Source organism: Sciurus vulgaris (genome assembly GCF_902686455.1).
Source record: "Sciurus vulgaris genome assembly, chromosome: 17".
Lineage (NCBI taxonomy): Eukaryota > Metazoa > Chordata > Mammalia > Rodentia > Sciuridae > Sciurus > Sciurus vulgaris.
The window spans coordinates 60,341,584-60,363,798 of NC_136478.1; the positions used below are offsets into that span (position 1 = coordinate 60,341,584).

At 60.3% G+C, this 22,215-nt stretch overlaps 1 protein-coding gene across 1 annotated transcript; it reads right to left on the reverse strand.

Annotated features, from left to right (window-relative positions):
- Positions 1 to 1,275: 1,275 nt before the first annotated feature.
- Positions 1,276 to 19,554, reverse strand: LMTK3 (lemur tyrosine kinase 3). The gene is made up of 15 exons (XM_079119448.1): positions 19,233 to 19,554; positions 18,190 to 18,323; positions 17,771 to 17,921; positions 17,232 to 17,308; positions 16,692 to 16,810; positions 13,675 to 13,762; positions 13,238 to 13,386; positions 12,732 to 12,816; positions 12,531 to 12,652; positions 12,247 to 12,396; positions 9,353 to 11,868; positions 6,572 to 6,978; positions 4,725 to 4,860; positions 4,486 to 4,623; positions 1,276 to 1,431 (listed from the first exon to the last, which is right to left on the reverse strand). The coding sequence occupies exons 1-15, from the start codon at positions 19,306 to 19,308 to the stop codon at positions 1,415 to 1,417; spliced, it is 4,365 nt and encodes a 1,454-aa protein (XP_078975574.1). The 5' UTR covers positions 19,309 to 19,554; the 3' UTR covers positions 1,276 to 1,414.
- Between the last annotated feature and the right edge of the window lie 2,661 nt (positions 19,555 to 22,215).

Below are 22,215 nucleotides of genomic sequence, written 5' to 3' on the forward strand. Positions count from 1 at the left end.
AATGGGGGAAAGGAAACAGTGACAAAATCAGATGCAAAAGGATATAATAGAGACAAGGAGAGATGACGGGGAGACCCAGAGGAAGAAAGCAGAGGCAGGAACTCAGACACAGACACAGAAACAGAATTAGGCAGTGAGTGGAGGTGGAGCAGGACCTGGATGGAGAGATAGGGAAACACCAGGCAGGTGGGGAACACTGGGCCGGAACCAGAACTGTGCCTGGGACTCAGAGAAGACAGAAAAGTGTTCAGGAAGTGGACAGTCACATGCAGAAACGGGTACATGGGCTGGGTGCGGGGCACACGCCTGTGATCCAGTGACTCTAGAGGCTGAGGCAGGAGGATCACAATTTCAAGGCCAGCCTGGGCAACTTAGTGAGCCCGTGTCTCAAAATAAAAAGTAAAAAGGGCTGGGGGTGTGGGTCAATGGTAAAACGGATTCAATCCCCAGTACCAAAAAAGGCAAACTGAGGCAGAGCCACCGTAGGCAGAGTGGTTGACTGACTTGTGAGGACGGGCAGCAGTGATCTGAGAAGGCATCTGGGTCACGGTGCAGTGTGGGCATCAGCACGTCATTTCTGAGCCCCCGCCCACCTGCCCTGCCTGGGGCAGCTTCCGGCCCCTCCTGGCCACCTGGTGGAGGTGGCCGAAACGGGGCTCCGGCCCTCGCCGACTCCTCGTGGCTTCTTGAATGATCGATTTATTAAGGCTGCAGCCAAAGTTGGCACGGCTCACACCAGCCTCCCGCAGGGATGGAGGGAAGCAGAGGAGACGCCCTCTGCACGGGTCTTGCTGCTGCTGGGAGCTCCGATGTCCCATCTGCCCAAGGCGGGCCGTGAGGACGTGTCCTCTGCACAGCCCCGTCCCCCGTGTTCTCCCCTCCCCGCTTCCGCCTCCCCAAGCACACACACAGGCCCCACGTTCCTCCAAAAAGTTGTTTTTGTCTTTTTTAAATAATGTGAAAATGCCACGCGAAGGTTGGAACCAGAGGCCCCTCCAGGGGCCAGGCTGGGGAGGGGAAGGGAGGCGCGAGATGGGGGGTCCAGGTCCCCGAAGCCTGCGGCCCCTGCACGGGGCTGGGGATGGGCGAGGTGGGACCTTCGCTGTGCCCAGGGGCGCCAGGCCCAAAAGAGTTCAGTTCAGTTCCAAGAAAGGCGGCTCTCCAGGAAGGGGCGGGGGCTTCCTGCCTCATTTGGCACCGAGGGGGTCTGGGGGGTCAGGGGAGCCGTCCGGGGGGCTGGGGGGCGGGGGGCCAGGGCCTCCCGTTTGGCACATGGTGGGGGAGGGGGAGGGCCCAGCCTCAGGGGCCTCCCCGGAGTCGGCGTCTGCAGTGGCGGCAGTGGCTCCCTCATCCACAGAGGATTCTACTCTCAACCCCTCTTCTGGGGGTGCAGGGGGGTCAGGTCTTTGGGGAATCAGTTCTCCACGGGGCCTGAGGATGGAAAGAGAGGAAAGAGAAATGAAATTACAGGAGGTCAGCCTCATGGGCTCCAACTTGAAGTGAAAGCAAAACCAAGGCCGTCCCCACCATCTGTCCTATCCCTTCTCTGTTCTCACCTGCCCCTCTGCCCATGTGCCGGCCACACTGGCATCCTCACTATTCTCTAATGCTCTAATTAGAGAACTACCCCAGGGCCTTTGCATTTCCGGGTCCTGCTGCCCTGAAGGCTCTTCCCACGTAGCTCAGGCCCCTGCACCACGTGCCCCTCAGAGGCCTTGCTCAACCATTTTGAGTCAAGCAGTTACCCCCTTGGGTGTCACTCACTTCCCTCTGAATAATGTGTTTCACATTTCTCCCTCCAGGGCCACCCCAGACATGTGGAGGACCTTCCAGTCTCCCTGCTCCTCTCCAGCAGCTCAGTGAGGACAGGCACGGTGGTCACTGTCTCTAGCATCCAGCCAGTCATTATGTTCCCTTCTTTCCCATGGAAAACTCTCCCCAGGAGCCTCCCACCAGACTTTACCACCACCAATCCTCTGGTCACTCCAAGCCACACAAAAGCTTGCCCAGCCCACAGATCCACATGACCAAGGCCAGTGGGTGAAGGGTCTCGCCAAGGCTGCTGCCAGCTTCCACACACCCCACCCTGGACTGCTCCCCGGGGGCCCCACTCTCTCTCCTCACTCCCTGTCCCAGGGCCTCAGCTTTATGGGAAACACAGTCCTAAGCTCCTTTTCTTTGTTTGGTACGCAGAATTGAACCCAGGGACACTTAACCACAAAACTTCATCCTCAGCCCTTTTTAAATCTTTTTTATTTTGAGACAGGGTCTCACTAAGTTGCTGAAGGCCTTGCTGAGTTGCTGCAGCTGGCTTTGAATTTATGATCCTCCTGCCTCAGCCTCCTGAGTTGCTGGGATTACAGACATGTGCCACTGTGCCCAGCCCTAAGTTCCTTCTCAAGAGTGGGGAGACCTGGGGACATGTGGCATCACTCGGCACCCAGGAAGTGTCTCAGTGGGCAGAGTGACGCTGAGCACAGAGGGGGTGCCTGTGAGCCCCGCCATGGCCTGGGGCTCAGCAGCCTCCCAGCCTGTGCTGCACTGAGAATATATGTCAATTGTGTGCTGGGATTTGAGGTTTTGCATGACTGGGCCCTCCGTCTCGATTCCTGGTGACTAAAGGTGAGGTCACCCTCGCTGACTGGCCCTGCTGGCCTCAGCCCTGACACATCATTTGGCTGGTGTCCTGTGCCCTGGACCCACTCCACCTCTCCTCGTGGGGGCCCTGGGGGGGGTGTCAGGGAGGAAGTGACATTTGGGGTGAGGCCTGAAAATGCAGCCAATAAAGAGTCAGCCCCAGGCCCGTCCACTCTGCCCTTGACTCTGTCCTGCCCCTCTTCTCTGTCCCCATGACCCCAGCTCACCAGCCTCTCTCCTGGATGCTTGCCTCAGCCTCTCCCTGCCACCCAGTTTCCACTCTCTCCCATCTTTGGACCCCTCATGGCCCCAAAGGGTTTTCCTACACCCAGTGCTGACCCAGCCCTCCCCTCCTTACAGCCCTCCATGGCTCCCTAGCGCCCCCAGGACTAGGTCCCAGCCCCTTAGTCCACACCAGACCCTCCGGGGTCTGCCCTGCCCCTCTCACCTCGGCCACACTGTCCTCCCTTCTGTTCCAGGAACTGGCCAAGCTCTCTCTCCTGCCTCTGGCCCTTTCTGCAAGCTGTTCCCCTGCTCAGGGCCCTGGCATGCTGTCCCATCCCCAGCCCTTCAAGTCCCTGGCCAAGTGACACAGCTACTGGGAAGACAGAGCCCTTTTCTCTTGCCATTTGCTTTCTCAGTGACTCTGAGGCTGTGTTTGGGGGCACAGCCAGGCAGTCTCTTGGTTAGCCCTGAATCCCCCTAGACCGCACAGCCTGCACACAGTGGGCACTCACTCAGTAGACATCCACCCAGTTAACTGCGATGACAGCTAATGGTTAGTGACCACTGCTACACAGTTAGGCTCCTGGCTTTATACACAGGACCAAACAACCTCAACAGTCTTAGGAGATGCTATTCATTATATCCACATTCTAGAGATGAAGAAGCTAAAGCTCAAGAGGGTAAGTGACTTGCCCTAAGTCATACAGCCAAGAAATGGTGGGGCCAACTTTTGGAATCAGGCAAGATTTGGGGGAGTAGGAATGGACCCTTTCCTGAAAAGGCCCAGGTGCATCTTCCACGTTCTCAGCTGTTTGAATACAAGGCCACCCTCAGCCTGGGGTGTTCTCTGGATCGGCAGCAGAGGGCAGCAGAGAGCTCAGTCCAGCCCTGGTTCTGCCAGTGAGACGGGCCGGTGCCCTTTCAGTGGCCTTGGCTTCCCGCAGTTACCGACTAAGGATGCCCGGATCTTTTCCCAGGATGTGAAGTGTGTGAAATGGCCCAGGAAACGGACCTGACAAATGATGACTAGTGGGGAGGGCATGGACTCAGACCATCGGTGGGGGGTTTGAATCCCAGCCCCTCACTCCTTTCTGTGCCTCAGTTTTCCCTTTTGTAGAATGGGGACAACACTAGAATTGACCCCATGAGATCACAGTGAGAACTAAATGGGTTAAATGCTGCATGCACAATGCAGGTCTATATGGCAGTTTGCTGCAGTCACAGCAGCAAGCTGCCATCACTGCAGAGGGACTCCCTGGCCACCTCCTCTGCTGCGGTCCTTACTAACCAGCTTGGAGCATGCTAGGTTCTTCTCTGCCTGCCTGATCAACATGCCTCTATTAAAAAGGTGGAAGAGATCCAGCAGGTGCCAGGCAGGAGTTGGAACCAAGAAACGGGACAAAGATGGGCAATGTGTGTGTGTGAGTGATCTTCAGAGAAAGGGAGGGGCCCAGGGAGGGGGCGTGGCTGCCCAAAACCGTCTGACCGACTGTCTGGTTCCAGAGCTGAGTGGGTGTCAGTGGTGACTGAGAGGGATTAAGAGAGAGACTGAGACACAGGTAAATTCAGAGATGGGCCAGGTGCGGGGAAACATGCGGACACAGACCCGCAGAAGCACTGTACCTGCGGGCCGGGCGTCGGGGGCCCGGGCGGGCGGCCCCGGGGTCTCCAGTGCAGGCGAGACGGAGAAGCGGGAGAAGCACAGGGGGGGGCCTGGTGGGGGGAGGAGGGGGAAATCCTCCGCCCACTCGAAACTGCCTCCTGGAGGGGGAGGAGAGACACCGCTAGGCCCTCGGACACTTGCGGGGGGCGCACTTGGGCTCCCGCCCGCCCCTCCCTCCACGCCCCGCCCCGCCCCTCACCAAAGCCGCTGTCGTTGCTGGGAAACCCATCTCCGGGGGTGGCGGGGTGGGGAGGCGTCGGAGGCGCTGGGGGCGTTGACGGGTCCGTGTCCCCCTCGGAGGGGCCCTGGACGCTCAGCTCGTTGGTTGGCGTCTCCTGGAGGCAGATGAAGGGACCCGCGAGGGGACGAGCCGTCACATCCTACCCACCGCATCCCTAATAAGCAACAAGCCCCGCTAACATTTCTGGCGCTTCAGCTCTCCCGATTTATCATCACGGACTCGTACTCAGTGAAGAGGTGGCCGGGACCCCCAAGCTGCCTTCGAAGTCTCGGTAGCCCTTAGCGTCTACCTGGCCCAAGGTTCCTTACCTGCCTGCAGAGCCCTGCCCACAGCTAAGCCCCGCCCAGGGCAAGTAGCCTCCGCAGGAAATCTCTCCTGCTTCTTATCGCTCTGCTTCCCCCGGTGCCCCTAACACAAAACCATCTCCGTAAGCTCCTCTCCATCTTCATAGGTCCCACCTATCTCCCAAATTTAGGTCGCAGGCGTCCAATTTTGTACCCCAGAACTACCCCAACCTGAACATATCCTGCTCCAGGAAGAAATGATCCCTGAGTCCCTAAGCCCTGCCTTCAGACGTGGCCCCAATCCAGCCCTCCAAGTTTCACCGCCCCACTTTTTTTTTTTTTTTTCCAGTGGGCTGGCTCCAGCTCTTGACCCTGTTCTCATCATCTTACGACCCAGGTTTATCCTCAGTCCATAAGCACCACCATCATGCCCTTCCTCTTTATCTTGTACATTATGGTCCCACCCCCCACCCCCCCAGCAGGGATTGAACCCAGGGTGGGTTTACCACTAAGTTGCATCCTCAACCCTTAAAAAAAATTTTTTTTTTTTTTTTTAAATTTTGAGACAGATCTCGCTAAGTTGCTTGGGGCCTCGCTATGTCGCTGGGGCTAGTCTTGAACTTGCGATGTTCCTGCCTCAGCCTCCCAAGCTACTGGGATTACAGACATTAGCCAACACGCTTGGCTTCTCAGTTCATTTTAACACAATCCTCAACCCATCTCTCTCTGACCCGCCAGTCATTAGTTTCTCCCATTCCTGATCCCACCCCAAAATCTTAAGTCCCACCTGGTTAAGACCTGCCCATCCTGAGTCGGCCTAGTCGACAAATTCCGCCCCAAACCGCACTAGTCTCCGCCCCCACCATCCAGGCCACACCCTAATTTGCTCAACATTTTCTCCCTAGTCTCTCCAGGTTCCTCTACCAAGATCCGCTCCCATTCTGCAGGCCTCTCTTAGCCCTTCAGACCCCTCCACACCACAGGTCTCCCCCTCAGTCCAGTTCCAACTCCCTCTCTAGGCTTGGTCCATCTCCCAACCCCTTTCCATTCCTGGCCAGTCTCTCAAGCGCCTTCCTACACTCCAGCCCACACTGACCCTCCTCGTTCCCGCCCCCTCAAACTGTGTCCCTTCTAGGTCACTCCCCCGAAGGCCCATCCCGCCCCACTCTAGATAGGCCTCCTTCCAGACTCCGCCCTGGCTGGTCCGCCCCCTCTAACCCCGCCCCAGTCGAGGTCGGCCTCCCTTCAGGCCGACTCCACCCCACCCCAGATCCCGCCCCATCCTCATGGTCCCACCCCATCGCTAGGTCTCATCCTGTCTTTCTAGACCTGCCCTAATCCTTGACCAGTCCCAGGCCCCGCCCCATCATCTAAGCCCCGCCCTCGACCTTCAGCCCCACCTCAGAGGCTTGGCCTCCCTTTAGGCCCCGCCCCGCCGGCCAGCCCCTTCCCACCAGAGGCTCCGCCTCCCTCCAGGCTGCAGACCCTGGCGACCCGTGCCCTTCGGGGCTACCCACCTACCTGGTCGAAGAGGTAGACGGTCACGTCCCCGTGGAAGGAGACCATCTTGCGTTTCCTCTCCAGCTCGCTGTCCTCGGACTCGTCGGCCCCGCGCGGAGACTTGAGCAGCCCCCGCAGCGGGCGGGCCGCGTCCGCGTCGGCGCTGCTCACCACGACGGGCACCGGGGCTGCCCGCGTCCTCCCGGAGCCCCGCTGCCCCGCCGCCGCGCCCGCCGCCTCCTCGTCCTCGTCCTCGTCCTCCTCCTCGTCCTCCCCGTCCTCCGCCGGCCCCGGCGCCCCCGCCCCGCCGGCCTCCCCGCCAGCCGCCCCGACGTCCGCGCCCTCCCATGGGGGCCGACGCGGGCCCGGCCCCGGGAACGGCGTGAGCGTGAGCGGCGGTAGCGCCAGCGAGAGCCGCGAGAGCTTGGCTGCGAGGGGAGAGAGCGGGTAAGCGCCTGTCCCGGGGACACTGAGGCAGGCCCTCCCACCTAGTGTGTCCTCAGGTAAGCCCTGAGCACAGTCCGGACCTCGGTCTTCCTGCCTCCACCATGAACTGAAGGGCTGCACGGAGGCTGTCTCCATGCAGGGTGAGAAAGATCTTTACCCACTCCATTGCTTAATCTCCCCATGGCTCCCCAGTACCCAGAGCATCAAGCTCCAGCTTCTCCTCACAGCCAGTCAGGACAGAGTGCCCTGGCCGGGCTTACCCCTCACCTCTGTCCCCAGTTTACTCTTAGTCCAGCCACATCCCCCCCGGCCCCCGCCCCCCGCCACACCTTCCTCACGGTCACGTGTGCCTTCTGCCTAGAAGTCCCTTTTATAGCTCAAGTCCTGCTCTTCCTCCAGCTCTAGGCTTTCGACCCTTCAGAGATCTCCCAAGAGGTCAGGCACAACTGCTGGGTCCCACACCTCAGGTCCCTCTCCCTCCCAGCAGATTTTCTCAGCATCAACTGTGTTTCTGTGGCATTGTGGTTAGTGTTTGCTGAGCCACAGGACAAACACTTGAGTGGGACTCGTTTGTGGCACCTTCCCAGGCCCTGAGCACACAGAAGTACTCAGTCAATATTTGTGGGATTAATGAATGATGTCCCCTATTATTTGACAGTGAGCAAAGTACTTCCCCTCTCTGGCCCTTGATTGCCAAAGCTGAGTGTCTAAAAGTCCCTTCTCTAAGCCCTTTCTCTGTCCTAAGACTTCAGGTTCCTGGAGGAGGGTGCCTGGCTTTGAATTCCAAGTCTAACCTGCTCCCTCCCTGGTCTCCCTGGACAAGAAGGTCCACCTCTCTGAGCCTCTGCTCATTGGCAAATGAGCAGGGGCCATTCATTCCTCCACAGATGAACTGTGTGCCAGGCCCTGAGAGTGGGGTAGGGTGGGGCAGTGCTGGCGATGGGGGGGTAGGGAGAAGGATGGATGTGGACTAGGTTGCCTTCTTCCCCTCATCCACTCTATTCTAGTTTCACTGACCTTTTACAGTTCTCTAAACATGCCTGACTTGTGTCCTTGATGTTCTCTACCTGGACACCCTTCCTTCAGATGCCCACCTGGCTCACTCCCTCCTTTCCTTTACAACTGTCCAGAGTCACCTTATTGAGGTCTTTCATGACCAACTGTCTCAGGGTGATGCGGTGGGGGAGAGCACTATCAGGGGCACGGGTACCCAGAGAGAGGACGGAGTGTCAGCCCTTAGAAATCAGGAGGGCTTCCCAGGGAAAGAGGAATTTGGGTGGGGTCTTGAAGGGCTAACGAGAGTTCATTGGTGGAAAAAAGGAAGCCAGTTCCAGCTTCTCCTCACCCAGCCACCCAAGCCCACCCCAGATCCTCTGAGGATCTCAGCTGCTAACCCTCAACATTTCCATGCTTCTCACAACCCCGAGAAAGTGGTAGTGTGTGACACCACAGGCCCTGAGAAAAGAAAGGCCGGTGGGCGGCCCCCTCCCTGACCCTTGCCCAAGGACCCACAGGTAACCCTTCCTTCAGCGCGGCTGGGAGGCGACCAGCGTAAAACAGGCCAGACCCTTAAAACTTCCACACCAGCATTGAAGGCGATCTGGCCTCCCAGAGACAGGCGACTGTCCCTCTATCCACATCCAGACAGGGCTGCTTATCTTTCCTGTTTATCTTCTCTTACGAAGCCCTGCATGTGGCAAGATGCTTCCAGTGTCCCACATGGACACTCAGCACTCAGACGCTCCGTGCCCTGCAGCTCAAAGTGCCCAGCAGGTGGGGCCTCAGTTCCTGAGATCCTGGCATGCCCAGAGACAGCTTAGCTTATTGGCACGTTTAAGTCACAGGCCAGCAGCCTGGGGCCCCAACTGCCCCCCTTGGGATTGGTTAGCACCATTAATAGAGACCCAGAGCTCTGGGCATCACCATTGGGCTTCCTGAGATGGCTTCTCCTCTAGACAAGGCGCTTACTCCCAACCCTCTTCCCCCCCAGCCCACTGCACCATGGCCCTAAACGTGTGGCCCTGTGGGCATCTGGCTTCGAGACCCCTGGTCTGACTGTACTGCACTGACAGCAGGCTGGGACTGAGTCCCCAGCACCGGGACGAGTGCTATGGAACTCCTAACCCAACCCTCACAACCACACAATGAAGCAGGTGACATCTCTGCCATCTGTTCTTGGCAGATGAGGAAACTGAGGTGCAGAGCCGTAAGAACAGGAGTGAGCAGGGTGTGAGCCCAGCAGTGGCCCCAGGGTCAGGCCAGCCTGACCTGCCGCTTTTCCCCAGGAGCCCCAGGAGCCCGCTGCACCACACACCCCAGCAGGAGCGGCCCTTGGGTTGCCCACAGCCTCCTCACCTTTGATCTGCTCGCTGTTCCCCTGAGGGGGTCCCAAGTCCAAGAACAGTCGTGGCATCTCCGGGCCTTTCCTCTCGGGCTTGGGGGGGTCCCCGTCTCCGCTGGGTTCCGTGTCTCCGACGGCCCTGCTGTCTGGGACCCCGAGTTCTCCCTCGGGGGCCACCTCCGGCCTGGATCTCTGGGGCGCTGGCTCCGGCCTCCTCAGCTGGGCCTCCAGTGGCGGTGGTGGCAGTGGCTGTGGCCTCGTGCTGTCTACCCATCCGGCCTTTGCGTCCACGCCGCTTCCGGGGCCGCCGCCGGGGGCCATCCCCATGCCCACTGGGGCTTGGCCCCCACTCCCGAGGTCCAGCCTCCCAGCCCCGGGGACTCTCAGCACCCCCCCAGTCTCGTGGGCTCTCCTCTCGGTCCCGGGTTCCAGTGTCCCGCTCTTGGGGGCTGGGCCAAGGGGGCCAGGGGCTGTCTCCAAGCCGTTCTGGGGCAAGGCCACCTCGCCGGGTGTGGGGGCTCTCTCCAGCGAGGTCTCTGGGGCTGGCTCCCCGATCGTGGGGACTGGAGCCCCACTCTCGGGCATCTTCTCCCAGGGCCCTGGGGCTCTCCAAGGCCCAGTCTCTGGTGGCCTCTCCATGTTCCTGGGGAACCTCAGGCCCCCATTCTCTGACACCTTCTCCTCGCCCTTTGGGGACACCAGTCCCCCATTCACCAGCAGCTTCTCCCCGTCCTCTGGGGACCTCGGCTCCCCATTCTCCAAGGCTTTGTCCTCCTTCTTTGGGGGTGTCAGCTCCCCATTCTCCAGCACTCTCTCTTCTCTCTCTGGGGACTCCAGGCCCCCATTCTCCGCCGCCTTCTCCTCGACGCCCGGGGCTCTCTGATCCCCGTTCTCCAACACTGTCACCCCGTTCACGGGGAGGCTCAGGTTTGGGGCTTTCTTCCCGCTGCCCAGGACTGTCAGGTCCCTGTTCAGGCCTGGGACTTTCTCTCTGTTCCCGGGGCCTCTCCCCGCCTTCCTGGGTCCTGTCTCCCGGGGTGTCACCCCCTTGTCCCCTAGGAGGTTCCTTGTCACATCCTCCCGCAGGGACATCAGCAGCTGCTCGGTGCTCACTTGAACTACGAAAGTCGGCTTCTCCCGGTTCCCTGGGGGTGGATGGGGACCCGGGTCTGGGGGTGGCCGGGGCGCTCCTGGGTCGGGTGGCTCGGGGGGAGCCCGCGGCCGAGGGACCCCTTCCTCCTCGGCCGCCCCCCCACCTGGGAAGGCTCCCTCGGGGGAAAAAGGGGTCTCGGTCTCGTAGCCGCTGTCCCCCGGCTTGGGGCCCGGAGACGACAGGCCTGAGCCTGGACTGGCCACGGCCGACGGGGGGTCGGGGGACGCGGCCGGTTCCGTGGAGGCCCGGGGAGGTGGCGGCGGGGGGGGGGGAGCGGGAGGTGGCCCCCGCCCGGGGTACTGGGGTGCTGCGGCCCCCATAAGGGGGTCCAAAAACTCGGGGGGGGCTGAGGTGGGGGGGGCCAGGGGCAGGTCGGCCAGGGAACCCCGCTCTGCCCGCAGGGACGAGTCGTCCTCGGGGGGGTGGGGACAGCCAAGGGCAGGGTGGCCCCCCCAGCCAGCCACGGCATCTCCCCGCTCCAGTGGCAGGCAGGAGCAGGCCCCCTCGCGGCTGCACAGGGGGCAGGGCAGGGGCCCCCGGCGGCTGGGGCCGCCCCCAAGGCTGCTGCTGTCCTCCCCAGGGGAGCTGCCCTCCTCCTCCTCCTCCTCCTCCTCGGCCCATGGGGCAGTCCCCCGCTCCCCCAGCACTTCGGCAGGGTCTCCTGCCAGGGTCTCCCCAGCGCCCCGGCCCTCGGGGTCCCAGCCACTCAGCAGGAAGCTGCCTGATGCTGAGGACTGGGCCGGGAAGGGCCGGGGCGCAGGGAAGAGGGGGGACGCCCAGGTCTCGGACACCAGTTGGGGCACCTCGGAGGGGGCCTGAGGGGCCTGAGGGGCAGGCACGCCTGGGTCCAGAGGGTCCCAGTCATTGGGGAAGAGGGGCTCCGGTGGGGAGCCATGCTCCTCCAGGCGGATGTAGTACTCGCTGCTCACTGAGGGGCTGCGGGCGCTGATGACCGGCAGCACACTGGGCGTGGACAGTGCCTCATAGAAAGGGTTGGAGGGGTTGGCATGGGGGGCCGGGGGTGCAGACGCCGGCTGCCAGGGAGGCGCCCCTCCGCCCCGGCCAGCACCACGACGCGCCTTCTCCCACAGGCACTCGAGGTTGAGGCCCCGGCTGCTCTCGGTGACTGTGAGCACATCATCAGGGTCAGCCCCAGGGAAGCCATCCAGAAGGGGGAACGGAGAGGACAGGGTCCCTGGGCGGGGTGCACTGTGCGATGGTGGCCAGGGCCAGGGGAAGGGACCATCTCGGGGTGGGGGCGGAGGGGGTGGGGGCCTGGGGGGCCGCTCGGAGAGCAGGTACGTGAGCTGCAGCTGGAGTTCAGAGGCTGAGGGGCGCTGGGCAGGCGGCCGCCAGCAGGACTGCAGGATGTCATACCTGGAGGCGAAGAGACAGGCCAGTGTGAGCAGGGGGAACCCCCAAGAGGACAGAGGTCCAGAGAGAGGGCGTGAAGCCTTCAGAGGGGACAGGGTCCCAGAGAGAGTGGGACAGTGGAGCCAGTGTTGAGAAGGGGCTTAGGGCTGTGAGTCTGGGATCAGGGCAAGTAGGAGTCTTTCAGTTAGTGAAACTACAGTCCAAATCCCTCTGCCACTCCCTGCCTCAGTCTCCCCCCTCCAAGTGGCAGATGCTGGCAGAGGTGCTGAGGATGTGAGTTCTCCATTCTTGGGAGCAATGAGATTATAGGTGGTGGGACTGAGACCATCCTGCGGTGGGTTGGGAAGGTCAGGGGCCCAAGAGTCAGGGCCTGGTTCTCACCAATAGTCGGCATAGGGCAGCTTGAGCCTCGGGCGGGCTAGCTTGACGTGCTGCTGGCGGACAACAAAGGCGAGGACCTCCTCGTCTGACAGGTGGCGGTAGGGCTGTGCTCCAAACTCAAACAGTTCCCACAGGGTCACCCCCAGGGACCTGTAGGGAGCAGAGGCGCAGAGGGCTCAGCCCGGGCCTGACCCTCAGCGGTCCTCCCGCAGCCGTCCTGTTTCCCCAAGGAAGGCATCCAGTCATCTTCCACCTTCCCTGCCCTCCGCGGCCAGACCCCTTACCAGATGTTGCTCTCTCGACTCTGGTCCACCACCATGAAGGTCCCATGCAGCTCCCCGAGGAGCTCGGGCGCCGCCCAGCGCAGAGGGATCCACAGGCGCTCCGGGGTCAGGTAGTAGTCCTCCTGGGGGGCGGGCCGGGACAGGGTCAGGCGGGTCAGGGCACCCCCACAGCGCCCTGCCCCGGCGGACCGCCGCCCCCACCTTGTAGTTGCTGTGAGCCAGCCCGTAATCTCCGATGCGCACAGTGAGGTCAGAGGTCAGCAAGCAGTTGCGCAAGGCCAGGTCGCTGGGGGCGGGGCGAGACCAAGTGAGTGCAGGACCACGCCCACTAGCCCTCTGACTCCGCCCCTCGCTCCTGCCCGGTCTCCTCTCCGCCCTAGCTGCTCTGCCTCCTGGTACCTCCTCTCCCCTAACTCCTCCTTTTCCTTACCTGGTTCCTCCCCTCCTGACCTCTCCCGTCCTGGACTAGCTCCTCTCCAAACTCCTCCCCTTTTGGCTCTTCCCCGCCCCTCCTGGTTCCTGGCTCCGCCCCTTTCTCTCCTCATCCCCTGCCTCCTCCCCATTCTTCTGTCCCCCACTTCTCCTCCCCAGCTCCCCTTTCTACTGTGCCTCCCGGGTTTCCCCACTTCGTGTCCACCACTCATGACGCCTCCCCTCCTTTAGCTCCTCCTCCGTGGCCCCTCCCAGCGGCCGCCTGGTCTGCTCACCTGTGCACGTAGTTGTGGGAGTGTAGGTGCGCCAGCCCTCGGGCGATCTCCAGGCCCATCCTCTGCAGTGTGCGCAGATCCCGAGGGGGCAGCTCGGGGGATAGGCCCTCGGGGGGCCGCTGGGCCCGGAGGTAACGCTTCAGGTCTCCCTGGGCCGGAGACAGGAACAGGTCAGCACAGCAGCCCCTCCCGGGCACTAACACATGCAGCTGGTCTGAAGCGAAGAAGGGGGCTGGGAAGCCCCTCCGAACCTCAGTTTCCCCTGCTTCTCGAGGGGGTAACAACAGAACCGCCTCCCTTTGCTAGTTCAGGGTCGCCACAGGCCCTGACACACTGACCTCACTGGTGTATCACGATGATGCCAGAGTGCCGGGTCCTTGGATGCCCCACCCCTCCCTCCTCCAGCTCCCAAGTCTGCCCCCCACCCCGACTCTTACCAGCTGACAGAACTCCATGATCAGGAGGAAGGGCAGCGTCTCCACACAGAGGCCCAGGCACTGGAGGACATTGGGGTGCTGCAGGCTCCTGTGGGGGAGGTGGTGGTGAGGAGAGCAGCCCTCTTGTCCACCGCAGCTCCCCAGCAGCACCCAACCTGGTCAACCTCTTGGGTCCATTTCCACATTCAGAGTCCCTCTGCCTTCCCTCACTGGCCCCCAAGTGACCCCTTCCTCCTCATCCCAGCCTCCATCCTGCCTGTCTCCATCTCCCAGCCCTGCCTCCAGTCCCCCCCCTTCAGTTTGTCCCTGACCTGACATTTACCTGCTCACAGGGCTGGTGGCTTCCCAGCACCCTTGAGAGAAGCCCTCTCTTTGGTGTCCTCTGCCCCTAGGGCTGGCCTGTCCCCTCTTCACCTGATGTACATCTTCCCAAACATGGAGGCTGACCTGCTTAGGCTCAGGCCTTCACACTGATGATTCTGGAGAATGCCCTCCCTTCATCAGAGACCTGCCCTCGGACCCAGCTTCCACGTGGCCTCCCCAGGGAGCGTCCCTGTCCCCCCCCCCCAACCCTGTGCTGGGCCCAGTGCCCCTCCCCCGCCCTCACTGTCAGTTTGAATCCTAATTCCGACTTTCCCAAGGGTGTCTCAGCCCAGTCACTTCACCCCTCCCTGCCTGTACTCCCCTCCCTGTAAGGTGGGGGCTGTAGTGGTCACTCCCTGGTTGTGGAGAGGAATTCCAGGGGATCAGAGGAGCCGGTCGCTGGGGAAGGGTCCTAGCCATTACTGCTGTTTTCACTTTCACATCTGAACCGATTGGCTGCGTTTTTGCCCTTGGTTCTAGCTGTGCTTCCAGGACAGCTGGTGCCCAGCCTTGGCATCCGCCGTCTCCTCTGCCTGGAACGTTTCCCTCAGTGCTATGCGTGGCTGGCACCTCCAGGTCAGCCCTGGCTCTCAGATGCTCCCCTCCAAAGTAGCCCCTATCTCTGTCACATACTGTCTCATTTCCTCATGGTGCTTATTCTCTGATTTTCTTCTTAAAATTTAGTTCTTTACTTCTTTTTGTGTCTCCTCCACTAGGTGTGGTGAGCTCCTCCAGGCCAAGGACATGGGGGCGGCTTGCTCACAGCTGTGACCCCAGTGCACAGATTAATAGGTGCTCAATAAAAACGCGCTTGACAAAGGACTCAGCCCTCATGCAGGCCTGCAGCTGGTCCAGGGTTACACATTTCAGGCTTGCAGCCTGGGTCTGACCAGAGGCAGAAATGTGGTGACTGCTCCCAAGGCCTGGTGGGAAGCAGGGGTCACCTGGGTGCTTTTGGGGCCAGAGCCCAGGCCCCAGCCTTCCACCACCTGCATTCTAAAAGCAGCTCTGTTTCCTGTAACCCCCTCCACCTTATAGAATAATGCTTTCTGTCCTATTAGTTGAAGAATCATGTGACTGTGTTCATGAAGCACCCACCATGTGCTGGGGCTTAGGAAATGGCCATCACTGGGAGTTTTAGGATGACAGATAGAGGGAGGCTTGGATTCCTTGCACACCTACTAATCTGAGCCAAGGCCAGCCATTCCCATTGTCAAATCCTCCCAGCAACCCTGTAGGATGATGGCCCATTTAGTCCAGAAGGAAACAGAGGCTTAGAGAGGTGAAGTGATTTATATGGGGTCACACACCTGGAAATACAGGAAAGTTGGGGTTAGGTTTGTGGCTCACTCAGTAAAAGTCTACTAAGACCTGATGGCAACTGTGCTCAGATGACAGAATGGGTCCTGGGCTGCCAGTGTAGACTTGTGCTTCCACGAAGGTGGAAAGTTCTGGACCTACATGGGGACCATTGGCCACATGTAGCCACAGAACACTTGAAACATGGTGAGTGCTGCTGGGAAGGTGAGTTTTCCTTTGATTTCACTGTATTTCGTTTAAATGTAAATGGCCATATTTGGCTAGTGGGTCTGGAGAGAGAGTGGTAATAAGCAAGCAGACAAAATAATGACCACTGAGATACGGGTGGTAAAGAAAGCTCCGGAGATGGACGGGGTGGACACCCCAGGGCGGTCCCTGTGTGGAGTGAGGGAAGGCCTCTGAGCTGAGACCTGAGAAGGGGAAGGGAGCCCCCAATTCAAAGTCGGGGTGCGTGAACAACGGGCGATATTCTAGAGGCAGGGAAGAGCAGGCACAAAGGCCCTGAAGTAGGAAAGGGGCTGCTGTGTGGGAGACTCAGTGACAAGGACAGGGTGGCTGGAGTGAGGGGGACGGTGGCGGAAGGGGCAGGGCAGACGGTGCAGGACCCGTGGGGTGTAGGGAAGAGTGGCTTGCCCTGTGGGCAGCAGGCCATCATGGGAAGTTCTGAAGCACGGGAGGGCCCAAGTCCAAGGTCTGTCTCTCGGGTGCGCCCCACTTGACCGCCGTCCTCATGGGAGAGCTCCACATACACACCCTTTCCAGGAGGAAACTCACTGTCTCAATGCAATTAATGCAATTATCTGACCTCATCCGAGGAGCCCATAGAGGAGGCCAAAGAAGAGAGGCACAGAGTCTAACAGGGAAGGGAGGCAGGGGCAGAGCTGCTCAGTGGCTAGCATGCCCTCCCAGGGCTGGTGGTCTGTGATTCTCTCTCTGTCCTTCCTTACCCACAGCAGGGGCCTTAGGAAGGGAACCACTGTCAAGTACCCAGCACTTAACAAAGGTCATCTTACATCTTCCTCTCTGACCTCTTCATGGAGATACATGGGCTTCCTGGGCTCACTTGCCAGATGAAGATCCTGAGGTTCAGAGTGGAGAGGAGCTGGCCTCTAGCTAAACTCCATCATACTTCATATCCCTAACTCTATCCAAGGAAAACCCTGAGACTCTGGAAGAAAATCCTCAGGCCAGAGTTGCACAGCCAGGAAGTAGATGTGAGATCTGAACCCAGTGTGACCCTACATTGTGTTCCTTCCACTCGCACATATCACCTCTCTGAGGTGCAAACCTACAGCCTGGGCCCCCAGGACCCCATCCGGAGAAGCCTCCCCTACCTGTAAGGCTGAGCTTCCGAGATGAACTTGCGCTGCTCCAGCGGCCCCGCACTGGCCCGGAGCTCCTTCACCACCACCTGGGCTGGGGTGTAGTCCGAGAAGAGCTCTCCCAGGATCACCTGGCAGGGGCACTGGGGGTCAGCGGCTCCACAGCTCCCAACGCCCCCTCCTCTCCAGCCCCCTCTCAGCCCCCACTTCGTCCCCCCACCGTCCCCTACCCGATTCGGAGTGAGAGACTCACAGGCCCAAGGTCCGATGGACGCAGGGATAGATGGAAGGATGGACAGACGGACGGACTCGTGGAGAGCCGGGTGGCGAGGCAGAGTGGTCAATGGAGTGAGGAGGGAGGCGCTGACCGACAGATGCGGACGATGGGGCGGGAGGATGCAGGCGAGAGGTGGACAGAGGGGCAGGGGCAGGCTGGGGGGCGGGGCGGGAGGCGAGGGACGGATGAGAAGTGGTGAGAGCAGGGGATGGACACGGAACGGAGGACAGGCTGAGGCTGTGTGGACACCCCACCTCCCACCCCACCCCACTCACCTTCCCAAACCAGCCACTCCCAATCTCTTGTAGGTAGCTGAGGTGCTGGCGGCTAAGACCCAGGGGGGTGGTCATGTCTGGAGAGGGAGGAAGAAGGGGAGGCCTCTGAGCCTCTCTTCCCTCCCAGGTGCCACCGCCCAACACTCAGTGGGGACTGGGGTCATAGTAGACACCAATCTCTGCATTGGCTATTTCCAACATTCCATGACAGGATCTCAGTTTCCTCATTGGCTGCCCACAAGATTCCAGCGTCCAATCAGCCCTTTCCATTGGCATCCCAAGCTCCTGTGACTTGATGTCAGCCTCCCATTGGCTGCCTCTCGGATTGAGATCTAGGCTGATCTCACCATTCAGTGCCCCACAAGAATCTGCAATTCCTGTTTTGGAGTAAGCACTGACTTCCACCAGGATGATCTCTCTCCCCACAGGCTCCTTCCAAGAATCTGGGCTCTCACCTCTTCCCCTGAAGGGAAGACACTCAGGGCCTTCTGCCCTGTCCTCTGGGACCATGGGATCCTGGTCTGGGTGTGAGGCAGTACCTGAGTGTGAAGGCTGCGGAGCAGGCATTGGCAGGGAGACCTCAGCCAGCGGGAGAATGTAGACATCAGGCAGTGACTGTGATGAGGAGGTCTCCTCTGCTGGGGGAGTGTACTCCCCAGAGCAGTCCTCCCCTTCAGGGTTCTCAAACTCCTGTAGCCGGGAGAGGTGCGGAGAAGAATGCAGGGCTGAGAGATGCACCGTAATCATCTCCTACTGATGTCTCCCAGCTTCTCTTAACCATCCACATCCCAGCCCGATTTCCAGCCTGATTCCCAGATCCCAGGGCTCGAGGTCTTGCCATAACTTTGGGCCAGGGTGGGCTGTTGGACTTCTGCCCCTTCTCCACCAGTCACCTGGCTTGAAGGGAAAGGCTTGGTTTGGACCTTCCTCCCCAGGTTGGTCCCTTCAGGCACCTCACCTTGAAACCGACATCGCCCCTTTTGCAGCACAGACAGGTGAGGAGGAGGAAGATGAAGGCCAGCAGACCGGAGCAGGAAATGAGGACCACGGCATAGGGAGGAGCCAGAGGGGCCCGGCCCAGGGCGAATCCATCTGTGGGCACAGGGCTGGGCTGGGGTCCGGGTCTCCAGCCTCTTGCCCCTGAACTCCATGCCCCTCCCATCCCGGCCAGTCTTGGACTACAACTCCCACATTGCTCTGCAACCACGGTCCCCCTTGGCAGAGGAGCCGATTGACCCAGGGCATTGTGGGAATTGTAGTTTGAGGCTTTCCCAGGTGGTTGAGCTGGGGGTGGGGTCCTTCCTCTCGTCCCAAGCTGAGACCCCTGACCGCATCCCCTCACCCCATAGTTGGACGAATTCCAGTGAGGACTCAGGGAGGCAGCAGTAGTAGTGAGGCCTGGAATGCTCAGAATTTAAAATACGCTCCCACGGACAGCTTCACCCCCCCCCCCCCCATTTAAGGAAGAGGATGAACCCCAAGTGCAGGCTGGTGGAAGATTCTTGCCCCAAGCCGAACAACCCCCGCCCTGGTCGAGGGGCCTGAGACCTGCCTCTTTTAAGGACGCTTGGAGTACAGACTTGTCCTCTATCCCCAGCCCAAGCCCCTAAGAAGGGAACTCCGCAAGCCCTGGGTCTCCCCCAAAGCCAGAGACAGCCTCCGGTGCTGTGTCTGCCTTCAAAATAGTATTCGTCCCCTCTGCCCCAATTCTCCCGGAGCCCCCGTCCTTCCCCAGCTCCCTGCACACACCCGCACACACACATGCGTGCACACATACACACATGTTGCCTAAACAGATCCCCCTCCCCACCCAGCCCCCAGCCTGCCTCCCAGGCCCTGTTGACAGAGACACCGTCCCCGCGGCGGCTCCAGGCCCAGTTTGGCTGCAGAGAGACGCGCACAGGTGATGCAGCCCGAGCCCCGCAGACAGGCCCCGGGCAGGCAGCGAGGCCGCCGTGGGGGTGGGGGCCGCTGGACAGACGGATGGCCGCACAGACTCACCAGGATGGGTCGGGGACGCCAGGCAGCCGGAGGCGGAGACGGCCGCGAGGAGGATGAGGGCGCCGGGGGCAGGCATCTTGTCGAGGATGGAAGGGAGGTGGAGGTGGTGGCGGCTGGGGAGGAGGGGGGGCGGGCCCTCAGCCCCCAGCCATGGGGACCCGCGCGACCCTGGCCTCCCCCCAGCCCAGGAGTCGGGCAGGAGACGCAGGACGGGGGAGGGAGGGGTTGCTTATTGACTCAGGTACCCCCCTCCCCCTCTTTGAAGGGACAGACAGATGAAGGGATGGAGAGGCGGACGGAGGAGAGGAGCTGGGGAGCCGGGGTTGCTGGGGTGGGGGGGGAGAGGGTAAGATGGGGGGGCGAGACTGAGGGCCCCGCCCCCGAGGACAGCCGGGATTGGGGGAGCAGAGAGCCTGTCAGAGGAAGGGTGGGAGGAGGGAGGCTGGAGGGAGGATGGAGCGTTGTCATGGCAACTGGCTCCCGGTAGCATTGGCTGCCGGGAGGGAGGGAAGATAGGGGAGGGGGAGGGACAGATAGGGACCAGCAGACCCTTGGAGCGGGGAGCAGTGTCCACAGTGCCTGACCCTGACTCCACTGTTATACGCCACGGTCATGGACACGTTTGTTACACACTGAGATGCAGATGTCAAGCACACGCAGCCCACACACAGTGACACACGTTGCAGGAACCCTCTTGGACAAGTCTATCACATACAAAGGTGGACAGCCATCAGCAGACGGGGACACGTACACGTCACACACAAAGACGCAGGGACAGGCCGAACTGGGAACACACAGGCAGGCCAGCCCCCGACACAGATGCACCCAGCCACGCAGGAACGTCAAAGCATCACAAAGACCCACACTTGCCACAGACAAAGTAAAGCTCCAAATCCACAGACACGGGTGCCTCAGACAAAGATCCACAAGGACACCACAGTGACACAGTGAGGCTCATCGTCACGAATGCAGACATCCATACACCAATGGGCAACAAAGAGCACCCATAGACACAAGTACCACATATATACACATCGCACAGATATACACAGACGGTGCTTGCACAGAGACAGAAAAACATGTACCACATCCGGGAATGCACAGGGACACAACGCAGACATGCACTCAGACAGGCACATCACATACGTGAATACACAGAAACACAACGTGTGCCTGTCTACGGGCAAGATAAGATATGCACATCGTTCACAAACACACACTTCACTCCCAGGGATACACACAGATACATCACATGCACAGACACACGTGGGCACATACAGCTCAGGCATACAGAAGCTACACAACTGGTAGAAAATACACATAACTACACAGCACACCAATACATTCAGACACATCACGTGCAAACACACTACTCAAACACAGGTGCGAACATCAGGCATATATAAAAGACATATATCACCTAAACGGGGGGGGGGGGACACATGTCACAAATATACACACATTTCAAGTAAGGTTACAAAGATTACCCCCCCCCAGAGTCACACAGCAATACCTACACACACAGGCACACAACACGAAATTTAAGAAACGCACTACACATACGACACACGCAGCACGACATCCACATCTCCTGTGAGATGACACAGACAGACATGACACGACCACAAACGCTGGCCTCATACAAAAGACACATGACCACGGTTGATTTTATTTATTTATTCTCATGAGTATCTACTGGCGCCAGGCATTGTTCTCGGCGCTTTCCACCTATTACCTTTTAATCCTCACAGACGGGTACTGTTATCGTGCCCCTTGTACAGGTGAGGAAACTGAGGCACGGAGAGGCAGCCGTCACCTGCCCCAGGGCGCACAGCCCGGAATAGCAGAGCTGGGACTGGAACCCGGTCCGTCAGGACACCGACACATCAGACAAGGACACACACACATCACGTGCCAGGCCGCCTCTCGGGGTCCCACCCCACCCTCCGGCACCCGGAGCTGCAGACACACCCGGAAGCGCGGACTCCCGCCCTCGGCGCGGACGTCTCCATGGTCCGGGAGCACCTGCGACGCGTCCCCTCCGGGTGAGGCTGGGCGGGAGCTGCACACCGCAGACGCAGCCTCGGCAGCACGCGGCGTGGGCGACCCGGACACCCCCTCCCCAGCGCGCGCACCCAGCCCCGGCCTCCAGCGGGGCCCCGAGCTTGGCAGCGAACGCGCAGCGGTGGCGCAGTCGGGACCCGCGGTGACCAACCCCGCAGCGCACAGCCTCGTCGGCGGGGACACCGGGGACCGGGAGGGCTGCCTCTGGGGGAGTCTCACCGGAGAAACTGAGGCGGGCTCACCAGGAGAGGGGGTGCTCCGCCATGGCAGCGGGGGGAACGGAACCAGGGGGCGGGGAGGGCGGGGGGCGCAATCGACTGCCCCCGCGGCTGAAGGGCACAGAACCTGGCAGAAGCCAAGGCTTATGGACCGTGTAGTCCCAGCGCTGGGACTTGTGGGAAATGGAGTCCTCGCTGGTCCAGGAGGGAGGCTCGGGTTGAGCATCTACCGGGATGAGGTGGCAGGGGCGCGGGGTGGGGGGCCGCCGCCTGGATCTTTGGGAATGGTGTTGGCAGAACAGAACAGAATGGTGTTGGCAGAACTAGTCCTTCGGTATGTCAGGAGAGTGGCGCATGCGGGGTTGCGGTCCCAAATGTTTCCAGCTGGCTATATGTTCATGTATTCACTCAGCAAACATCGAATGAAAGATGAAGCCCCTACTATGTGATTTGACCTGTACCAAAGCGAGGGGTGCAGCAGGGAAGAAGTCAGACCATGCCCGTTTTTTCTGGAAATCTCAGGGGCTTATGGACCACGGCTGTGAGTGAAATGATTGCAAACCAGGACTGTCCAACCACTACTGAGGCAGGGGTGTCACAGAAGGCAGTCCCAGAAGGTCCCTGAATTAATTAATTAATTAATTAGGTACTGAGGATTGAACCCAGGGGCACTTTACTAAGCTTTATCCCCAGTCCTTTTT